Source organism: Panulirus ornatus, chromosome 11, assembly GCF_036320965.1.
Source record: "Panulirus ornatus isolate Po-2019 chromosome 11, ASM3632096v1, whole genome shotgun sequence".
In the NCBI taxonomy this organism is placed as follows: Eukaryota; Metazoa; Arthropoda; class Malacostraca; order Decapoda; family Palinuridae; genus Panulirus; species Panulirus ornatus.
The window spans coordinates 11,277,938-11,289,961 of NC_092234.1; the positions used below are offsets into that span (position 1 = coordinate 11,277,938).

Below are 12,024 nucleotides of genomic sequence, written 5' to 3' on the forward strand. Positions count from 1 at the left end.
GAGGAAGTGGAGTGTTTTAGATATCTGGGAGTGGATTTGGCAGCGGATGGAACCATGGAAGTGGAAACGAATCATAGGGTGGGGGAGGGGGCGAAAATTCTGGGAGCCTTGAAGAATGTGTGGAAGTCGAGAACATTATCTCTGAAAGCAAAAATGGCTATGTTTGAAGGAATAGTGGTTCCAACAATGTTGTATGGTTGCGAGGCGTGGGCTATGAATAGAGCTGTGCGCAGGAGAGTGGATGTGCTGGACATGATATGTCTGAGGACAATATGTGGTGTGAGGTGGTTTGATCAAGTAAGTAATGATAGGGTAAGAGAGATGTGTGGAAATAAAAAGAGTGTGGTTGAGAGAGCAGAAGAGGGTGTTTTGAAATGGTTTGGTCACATGGAGAGAATGAGTGAGGAAAGATTGACAAAGAGGATATATGTGTCAGAGGTGGAGGGAACTAGGAGAAGTGGGAGACCAAATTGGAGGTGGAAAGACGGAGTGAAAAAGATTTTGAGTGATCAGGGCCTGAACATGCAGGAGGGTGAAAGGCGTGCAAGGAATAGAGTGAATTAGAACGATGTGGTATACTGGGGTCGATGTGCTGTCAATGGATTGAACCAGGGCATGTGAAGCGTCTGGGGAAAACCATGGAAAGTTCTGTGGGGCTTGGATGTGGAAAGGAAGCTGTGGTTTCGGTGCGTTATTACATGACACCTAGAGACTGAGTGTGAACGAAAGGGGCCTTTGTTGTCTTCCTAGCGCTACCTCATGCACATGAGGGGGGAGGGGGTTGTTATTTCATGTGTGGCAATGTGGCGATGGGAATGAATAAAGGCAGACAGTATGAATTATGTACATGTGTATATATGTATATGTCTGTGTGTGTATATATATGTATACATTGAAATGTATAGGTATGTATATTTGCGTGTGTGGACGTGTATGTATATACATGTGTATGTGGGTGGGTTGGGTCATTCTTTCATCTGTTTCCTTGCGCTACCTCGCTAACGTGGGAGACAGCGACAAAGCAAAATAAAAAAATAAATAAAAATTGAATCATATGTGATGTGATGACGTGTGAAGTTTGGGTAAACTAATGGGAGCAGAGTTAGTACAGGATGTACCACGACACCTTGAAAAATGAAAAACTGGAATGGGATCAAAGTTGAGGTACAAAAAGTGGTGCCTTATGTCTCCATGAACACTGAACTCATTATGTAAATGGTAATCAGCATGGATAATGGATAAAAAAATAAAAGCTGAAAAAATGTGAAATATGATATTACTGCAATAAAACCATAAGACAGAGAAATTCTGAGTATGTTAAAAAAAGGGGCCAAGGGCAATTGGTTATATAAGGACAGCGTCAGCATTTGAAGGTACAGATTATACCAATATGTCCATCATCTTTAACTTCATTCTCATTTACAATGGAGGGATCTAATATGTACAACCCTTCAGTTAACTTATGCATATCCTCGACCCATTTTCAATGTGCTAAAATGAACATGAACATCCATGTATAGCTGGGATCCATAAGAACAAAGTGCAAACAACTGATAGGAGTAAAATAGAGAGTGCCAAGAGGGCGAGAGAAAGATACATGACCTGATAAGGAGGGCATAAGAGTGACTGAATGACAATATCAGTAAACTTCAGAGAATAAGAAAATGTTTGGATCATGGTGAGGTGTCTGAGGATTGGAAGAAAGCATGGATTACATACTAACTGATAAACATGCAAAAGAGAGACTCTTGCATGCAAATGAGTGAAAAGGGGCAGATGCTGGGAGGTCTGACCATTCCCAGATGAAAGCATGGGTGAAGAATATATACTGAGTATGCAATGGCAAGAGGTGAGAGTAAACAAAGAAAGAGGAGTAGCTGAGGAATGAGAGGCATTTTGGGAAGAAGTACTGACATGTGCGAGTGAAGTGTGTTGCATGCATAAGGTATGAGGCAGGCAGGTGAGAAATGATAGTGAGGGGTGGAATGAAAGAGAAAAGAGGTGTATGGGTGGTACTTACAGTTAGGAAGTGCAAGGGAAAGTGGCACAAGTTAAAGAAGGTGCAGGGAGAGAAAAACAGGGCATTTGAAAGTTCAGGTGAGCAAAGTTTAGGAAGAATAAGATAATGTTTCAGAGGGTTACTAGCGTAAGAAAAACAAAAGAACAATCAAGAACATTGGTGAAGGGAACAAATGGGGAGGTGATAACAGGCACTGATGAGGTGAAGAGATAAAGTGAGTATTTTGGAGAACTGTTCAATGTGTTTGATGATAAGGAGGCAGATGTAGGGTGTTTGGGTCAGGGAGGCATGCAAACTGACGAATAGTAAAGCAGCTGAAGTGGATGGTGCTGCAGGAAAATTTCTTAATAAAGGGGGATGCCTGAGCTGTTCGACTAATTAGTTAGGATTTTTAGTCTACATATGGATCATGGTGAGGTGCCTGAGAATTTGTGGAATGCATGTATAGTGCCACTGTATAAAGGCAAGGGGGACAAAGTGAATGGCCAAATTATGGAGTCATAAGTTTCTTGAGTGTATGGAAGAGTGGTGATTGAAGTGGCAGTGGCATTCAGAGAGCATCAGACTAAGGAGAAACAGTTTTAGGCTAAGGTGGTTGAAGACATGTGGATCAGGTGTTTGCTTTGAAGAATGTGTGTGTGAGAAATATTGAGAGAAACAAAAAGAATTTGTATGTGGCATTAATGGAACTGGAGAAAGCATATGATAGGGTTGAGGGAAATGCTCTGTGAAAGATTATGAATATATGGTATGGGAGGAAAGGTATCAGAAGTGTGGAGTTTTTATCAACAGATTAAGGCATATGCGAGAAAGGATGGTCAACAGTTCCAGATGGTGAGTCTGTGGCAGGGATGTGCAATGTCATCATGATTGTTAAATTTGTTTATGGAAGGAATGGTGAAGGAGGCAAATGCACAGGTCTTGGAGAGAGGGGTAGATATGCACTCCCAGAGGACAGACCTTTCTCCTGGGTACTGCATAAGCCCTGATTCAGTCCAGTGACAGCGTACCATCCTGTATACCACATCACTCCCCTTCACTCTATCCCATGCACACCTTCAACCTCTTGCATGTTCAGGCCCCAGGCTCTCAAAATATCATTCACTCCATCCTTTCACATTTAATTCAGTCTACCTCTTATCCTTGTCCCCACCACTTCTCACGCATATATTCTCTCTGTATGTCAAAACCATTTCAGCACACCCTCTTCAGCAATTTCAATATTACTGTTCTTAATACTACACCTCTCTCTTATCCTATCATTTCTTTACTAAATCAACCCTTCTCACACCACATACTTTCATCAAACATTTCATTTCACATTCACCCTACTCTGTACATTTTCATCTGAAGCCTATGCCACTCATCCATGCAACATCATCAAGACTACTTTACCTTGAAAAATAACCAACTCCAACCTCTGACATGGTGACCTCTCTTTCCACACAAACCTCTTTGCATTGCTGAACCTAATAATCTTGCTTTTATTCACATTTGTTCAACTTTCTCCTTTCACATACTCTCTAAACTCAGACATCAATTTCAACAGTTTCTCACTCGAACATGACAACAGCACCATGTCATAAGCAAACAACAACTGACTTACATACTAGGCCCCTAAACCTTAACAGATTACAAACCTGCCTCTCTCTCCCTAAGACCCTTGAATTCATCTACCTCACCATCCAATCCATTAACAGATCAAACAGCCAAGGCGACATCACACAATGCTGCCACAGACCCACTTTCACCTGGAACCACTGCTTCTAATAGCTTTTCTACCAAAACATATATTTGTAAAAACCTTCCATAAAGTATCTCTATTAACACTATCATGTGCTTTCCCCAGATCCATAAATGTCCTTTTGTTTCTCAATATTTCTCACATGCTCTTCAAAGCAAACACCTGATCCATCCATTCACTCAAGATATCCTTATGGTTATTCTATAAGACACTATTTACCCTGGATGCAGCTCTACCCCTCCGAGGGAGTACTTCAACTGGATTATGCACATCCTGATTACTATCTCTGCTACAAGTAGATGTCCTCTTAGTTGGAGGTGACTCTGCTTCTTCTGCATGGATACAAGAAGGATATATGAGTGTAAACTATAATGATGACAATGACAAAAACAATTTCTTTAAACATAGTTGGCATATTACCTATGACCCTTATCTGCCTTTAATGAAAGTGGTTTATCCTACTGGGCTTATCATTCCCTACAGCCATACACTTCTAACTGGTATGGTAATAAATTTGTAATTCCTTCTTAAAATTTTGTATAACTGACATATTATCGCACATCTTTCTAAGTGTATGAACAAAGAACACATTAGGTAATAAAAGTCTAAAATAAACTACTTCATTCAAGCTATTTCAACTAAGTTTTTGTATTACCTTCTGCATTCTTGAAAATTTAGTCAATATTACCTAAAAACTAAGTATGATTAACATCACTTCAAGTAAAACACTGATGGATGAAACAATTACAGCTGTTATATATTGTACTTTCACGTGCCACCACTTCCACAAGCAACCAACCCTGAAACAGAATAACTGACTGCAAATTCTATCACCATGTATGCAATAACAAAAAATCCAATTTCTCCTCTATAAACAGATAACATGGCATGAAAAAAATAAGGTACTGTATGTACCTTTGCTTTTGTCTGATGGAGTGCTGAATAAGCAGGAAGAAGGGATATGACTGACTGTGCTTTTGAACTTGGTATCTATTTCTGAGGATAGGGTAGAAAGAATACTTCCCACGTATTCCCTGCGTGTCGTAGAAGGCGACTAAAAGGGAAGGGAGCAGGGGGCTGGAAATCCTCTCCTCTCGGTTTTTTTTAATTTTCCAAAAGGAGGGACAGAGAAGGGGGCCAAGTGAGGATATTCCCTCAAAGGTCCAGTCCTCTGTTCTTAACGCAACCTCGCTAATGCGGGAGATGGCGAATAGTATGAAAGAAAGAAAGAAAGAAATCTATTTCTAGTCTTCCATCTTAAAGAAGCACAGTTTAATGCCTCTAAGACCCAGTTTCTGCTCCCTCTTTACTGAAAATTCCGCATAACTTGCCTCTCTCCTTTGACAGATCTGTAATTCCACTACTTGACTCAATATGCATACTTGGTATTACTGTAACATTATGGAAATTGCTAAGTCTGCCACTAAAAAAAGTGGAACTCCTGTTTAGGTGTTGAAATTTCTTTCCTTCCGAACAGTTGCTCTGTTTATACTAAGGATTGATCTGTTCTTGTTTGGAGCCCTACTATCACTTCTGGAGTGGTTCCATCCAAATGCAGTCCAACACCTCAGCTCTTCCAGGCTAACTTTCAAAATTTGACCCATTTGCTTTAAACCACAAAGCTGGTTCACTTTCTCTCTTCTCTAGGTATTACTCCAGAGAGCTGGCTGCTCATGTGCTGTACCAACTGGCTAGACCATGCAGTACATGTCACATGATCATTGTGAGGCCATTGGCAACTCAAGCGTGGGCCATTTCAATAACTTAAAAAAAAATCAATAAATAATAAATAAACAAAAAATAAAAACGAGTGGGAAGAGAGGAGGAAGTGGAGGTCCTGTTTGTTTATACCATGCTCTACTCTTCTTACATATACATAGAAATATTACACGTTATACGATATATGAAACTGTAAACACTACTCTCAATCCAATACTTTCCAACCTAGATATATCCGGAAACACAAGGTCATACTGACGGTGACAAGTGAAAAATGTAGGAATATTACACAATGCAATACTCAAAATTTCAAGTAAAATATGCTTGGATTTATTCTAGCTCTTTCCTACCATATTCAACCAATGTCCTCAATCACTCCAGGATTGCATTCACTAAAGTTAGATGCAGTTGTTACTTAATCTGCTCTTCCATGTGACTACACAAAGGCCAAGTGATGGCTTCCCTTCTCTTTATTTCCACTGCACATTTCTTCACATTTAACCTGTTATTCTTTTTAATTTTCCTCGTTAGCTATTCAATATAATGAACATTCCTCCTCATCACTTTTGCAAAAAGCCAGCTGGATACTTAAAACAGGTGGAAAAGCATTAAATCATATGACAATGGCCACCATCCCCAATAAGATCATGTGATGGTCCATGCTGTTTAAAGGTTAACAACTTTCAGCACCAAAAAAAAAAAATCTTACCTGCAATACATGGTTGCAGAGGTCTCTTTTGATATTTTTTCTTTGTCCGTGGTGTTTTAGGGAGGAGAGCTGGTTCAAGGGTTGCAAAAGCCTGACGAGCTGTAGCAACAACTTCTTCTAGCCAAGAGAAATGTTCCTGAAAAACAATCATGATGTAATACTTTTTCAAAGGATGTTATCATAATTAAAGAAGAGTGGTTCTTCCTTTTCAAGAACAATTAATTAAGTATTCTTTCATCATGTGCCTGAAAACTGTCCTAACAGGCCATCTTGTTAACAAAGAGTTGACAAAACCCGTAATACACTATCTATGCACTGCAAAGGCGACTTACACCATAAGAACTAGATAACCATTTATCTTTCAACACTATAAAAGGGGCAACCACTGCCAAAGCTTTTATAATAAAATGCTTAATTCTAATTGTTTCTAAGCTAAGGCTTCCAAACAAATATCATTCCTTTCTATGATACTGTCACCTTTTATCAAAAGACCAAGAACTTAAAAAGACTTTTCCCTTAAAAAGCCACTTGAGAAGTTCCATATGCTTTCCATTTCTTTCCATTTACCAACATGCAAACTTATCTGTTAATGTAGATGAATTTAATATCTTTTGTCTGCTATTTTTCAAGATGATGCACAACATCCGACTGGAACTTATAACACTAACATCAACAAGCAAGAAACTTATTTTCTCTTCACCCTCAGCAAACCCATCTTTACTTCAACCTCAACAAATGCATCTTAACTACTCCCTCAATTCATCTAATTTCCTTTCACCCTCAATAAAAACATCTTTATTACACCCTAAACAAATGCACAATTTAATCCTTGACACCACTGGCCTTTGATGAGACCCTACCAATTGGGACAAATGTCAGGTGTGAGGATACAGAACCCCCAGACAGCACTGTCTGCAATAAACGCCTCAGAACCTGCAGCTTTGTCACTTCTCTCAATCAGTGTCACCACAGTAATGGTTACTGAAATGCTATACTGAGAAGAATATAAATAAAAATAATCTGAAATATGAATCCGGTACTCGATCATTCACTTCATCCTTTGTGGCTTTCATTTTGTTGCATCCAGCAGCGATTTGTTCTTAATCATATACATACAGTAAAAAAGGACTAATGAATTTCAAAAGATCAATAAGACTCTTGTCTTGTTAAACATGTACATGAGACAAATTTCCAAGTAATTATGGTAATGAAACTTTATAGTGAAATATATTTCCATAAAAATATTAAATCAATATACCATTTATTATGGCAAATGACAGAAAATGTAGCTTGCAATCCATATTCTACATTATCATAAAAGCTAGGCCACACCAATGGGCATTTCTCAAAATCCATCATCTGAGGTGTCATATCATTTCATACAAAAAGTGGTAAGATACTCTTTTAACAGTGTGTACCATCAGCTTCAACAATAAACTGAATGATATGGTATGTTATCACACTCTCATCTTTTAACAAGGTGTCCCAACATGAATAGTCACTAAAAAATGCTTCATGCTATTATTCGTCTTGGGGTCACTGGTTCTCCTTTGCTTTGCTTCACACATATCCACATGCTTCTAAATGTATGCATTTTAAAATGCATAGCCATCAAGCATGAAAAAGCAGCTGGTTATCCCGGACAGTATCATTATAATTATTGTTATTATTATTAGTAGTAGTGGTAGCAATGGTAGTATCATTATTATCAGGACCCCTTTCAAAATGGATTCTGGTGTTATTCAAAGACCTCTTCTCCCCAGGACTCCAACAGCTCCAAGGATGCACTACACTAAGAAAGGACAAGATGGACTCCTTTAAACAAGCTCTTTTACAAAACTGATGATAAAGCCTCAACAAGTCACTCTTCACTTGCAGTGTAACATTAAGCAGCCAGAGTCAGGTTACACTACTAGAATGATAGACACAGCAGACATATAAACCTAAACTGACTTGAGAAAATTATATATCTGAAATGAGTACAATTAGACCTCAAAATCTTACCTCAAAATTGTTACAGCCTTCAGAATATTTTTCCCGAGCTCTGAGAAACAGGTTGAACAAGGTCTCTGCACCAGCCATATTCTGAAATTGTATAAAATAAACATTGATATCACATATATCATCTATTCTTTTAATCAACTTCAATCAACCATTAACCATGAATCATGACAAGTCGAAATACATGTTATTCCCTCTCACCATGAAATTCACCTGTAGTCCACCATAGTCAAAAAATTATTCGTATATCCTGTTCTATTCACCAACCATCCCCCAGAGTCACACGAAGTGCTGCCCCTGAATGGTGGTGGCTGGCTAAAACTTCACACACAAGGTAATTAAAGGATGCTATAATATCCAAATGTGCTATGCAAGTGTGTTATACACCTGATCCCCTACTTATGACCTATGTGACTTATGACCATCCATACATATGACCAAAAAAAGTAAATAGAAAATAAAAATGACATATGAACTAAAGATCTTAAATAAAATGCAAAAAGAAATTACAGAATCATATAATAAAGCTGGTTAATAAAAAACGAGATAATCATGATAGAAACTGAGTAGGACAAAAGAATGCTGTACAGGTATATGAAATCTACATGCCATGCTGACATGCATCCAACTTACGTCCATTTCGAGACCTGTCAGTCACAATGGAACTGAGACGTATGTCGGGGAGGTGTATATCATAAAGCAAAATAATGATAACATGATGTTTTTAACAAAAGTTTACTGGTTGGCAATGCTGGGCTAATCAGTGTCTCTTTAAATCCAGCACTTTCATTTTCTGCACCTTTATCAGCTACTGATGATTCTCAATGCATTTTATTACACGTAATAAAATAATACATGAAGGTTTTTGACAAATGCTCATGAGTTGGCAATCCCATGCTGCTTAGCATCCCTTTGAATCCAGCTACAGTATCTCAATTTTTCATTCTTTTACAATTCATTCATCATTATGAGTGTGAGGAGCAAGAAATATGTTCCACAGGAAGAAGTATATGCCATCCTGCAGGCATCATCCATAAATACTCCATACATTTTTCTTCTTATCTTACTTCCTAACTACCAGAAGTTGGTTTTAAGAAATATGAATGCCACTTTGGAAAGATGATGATTCTGCTTTCCTATAGAATTACCAAAGGACCAATTACTATTTTCTTATTTCAGTAGTGACACTTTTTGAGAATGCAGTTGAAAATTCATTATACAGCCAAAGGGCTAAGGGTCCACTTGCACAGCTTCGACCAGGTGCACAGATCCTCTCCATTCACACACATATCCTCACCTTATCTCAAAAATACTAAAGCATACATGAACTTCCACATAAGTATTAGTGCTCTTTAATTTTTCATTTAAGCAAAAATTTGTTTACCAAGACAATATATCTCCATACTACCCTCACAAACAAAATAACTATTACACAATTGAAATTCATTCCTATGGCATCCTCATCCGATATATCACATCCCCAATATCTTTATCACATACTCAGTCTTCCTTTATATTCCAAATCCTAATTATACGACACAAGTTATCAGTCTCCGGTGTTCTAAATTTCCACTTATCTTCCAACACTCTTATCACAATGATCACTCTATCCAACCAACTCCTTTAATTCAACCGGTAACATCTCGTGTGAAAAAACTAGCTACTCCATTTTGTTCCATCAAGATTCGATTATCCCATTTATTGACAGAATCACCACTTCCATTATAAAATCATTCACCCACATTACAAATTTATCCAAGGAGACTAAGGTACACCAATTTCATCTCACTTCTATATGGTACCAACTCAATCAGCAAATCATAAGTATCCCCAAGCCTTCCCATTTTTGAGGTGCACTGCTGCTCTTCTTACCTCCTCCTTTGTAATTACAGTGCAGTGTGCATCCACTTTCTGATAAATTATCAAAAAACGTTTGACCTATCACTACAGATCACTGAGCAAATAACAGTTAATTGTATACAAAGAAATCCATCAACATTCAAAATGATAGCAGTAAGGCTGGAGATATACAACTGTAATCCTGTAAGACCCAGTTGACTTTTGAAATTTATTCATATCAGCTCTGTCATGTGCTGTGCTTACCAATACAGAGCAGTAAGCACAATCATCAGGACAACCAGGTTCATCAAAGGCTACAGCAGGAAACCTAGTCAACAACTGAACTTTAATATAATACTTCTAGATTAGGTTAAGAGTGGGTTAGGGCTGGTTATATTGCGCTTACCACTACACATCAGGATTAAACATAGGACAAGCCTTTTTGATGTTCAGTAAATAGCAAAAAAGAACTAATCACTGTTAAACAACAGTCACTGAGCAATATAACCAACCAAGCATGCTGAGCTTGGTGGAGCTCTACTCAGGTTACAGATGAGTTTTGAACCCCTATCCATTGGGATGGAGATTGTGAAACAAAGTTCAAAGTACACAGGCTGAAAATACTAAAATGCTAATATACACAAATTTCATTATTCGACCAGGACTCCTACGGTATCATAATTGTATTTCATCAACTACACTGCAATCCTCATAAATCCAAGTGGATTTCGTTGCTTAGGGAGACCCAGAATAACCACTACCAGTATGTTTTATGCATCAAAATTCCCAAATCTCACTCTCCTATTTTTTACCTTTAAATGAAAAAAAAATACCCTAATAAACACGATGGGCCATAATCTATGAGCCATATACCCTACGTTCCCATAATTCTATTAGTCAATGGGGATGCGGGACTGAAGTAAAACTTTTGAAACATGCATACATGCACTGTTAAGTGTGAGGCACTAACTTAGAGTCAACTTGCACCTATGCCCTCTACCATTCAACTTTATTAACTTCCAAGCGCCAGGGAGTTTTAAACTGGAGCTCAGACGTAAACAATGATTACCCTACCCCCGCTCCACTGTAGGATTTAGTCAATTTCTCCCTTCATATTCCGACAAATTACGCGAATGAAAGATCGCCTGGATATCACTTACTTATTTCCTTGCGCGAACTTGTTCTTCGTCCATATGTATATATTTCTAAATAGGATAAAAATACGCAATTTATAAAGATCCCCCACTATCCCCTGCCAAAACACACCCAAACATTAGGTTACGATATGACAACTTTTGAATCGACCAATCAGAGACGAGGAGAGTTCACCGTTCGCAAACATGCTATTTTTTTTTTTCATGGTATTTACACTTCATTTACAACACTGCCATAACAAAATTGTCGGCAAAATCTATTCTTTTTATATTCTCATTATATAATGATATAAAGTACCTGTTGTTAAAGGTTTTGTTGCTTTTTTAATGCACCTTAATAAGAAACGTCCTTATCGTTTCGTTCGTGAGAGAATAAAATTTTGAGACAATCGTACATAATATTCTTCACGGGAACTCTAGATAACTTATATATTTGTTTATTTAACATTGACGGAAGGAAAAATTAAAAATGGAAAGTGTAGTGCAGACTGTAATACAGTACGCCACAACTAAAAAAAATATCGGACTATATGCGCGGAATCACAATAATCCTCATTCCAGTCTATTCATTCTACTCTAACAGTCAGTAGCTATACATATTATAGTTTATGCTTAGTAAGCTGATATCCTTTTTCTAAATACCCATAACAGAATCAGGAATCATATATATACATCCAATATGGACATTAGGATTCATAATAGAACATACCCCAAATCATTAGGATTCTTAGTAGAACCTACCCCATATCATCTAATTCTAACTTTAAATTTGACATTTTCCTTTCTTAGAGCAGATTCTGTGAGAAGAGTCTCCAACAGCAATAGATCGTATATTAAA

At 37.8% G+C, this 12,024-nt stretch overlaps 1 protein-coding gene across 2 annotated transcripts in view; it reads right to left on the reverse strand.

Moving 5' to 3' along the window:
• The window catches only part of LOC139751274 (uncharacterized), a 64,370-nt gene extending 53,030 nt beyond the window's left edge, over positions 1-11,340 (reverse strand). For both annotated transcript variants that reach the window (XM_071666581.1, XM_071666580.1), the window contains exons 1-4: positions 11,193-11,340; positions 8,197-8,277; positions 6,193-6,328; positions 3,984-4,096 (exon numbers count right to left, since the gene is read on the reverse strand). In XM_071666581.1, the coding sequence (XP_071522682.1) occupies positions 3,984-4,096; positions 6,193-6,328; positions 8,197-8,274 (327 nt within the window). In that variant the 5' untranslated portion in view covers positions 8,275-8,277; positions 11,193-11,340. The remainder of the gene's footprint in view (positions 1-3,983; positions 4,097-6,192; positions 6,329-8,196; positions 8,278-11,192) is intronic.
• Between the last annotated feature and the right edge of the window lie 684 nt (positions 11,341-12,024).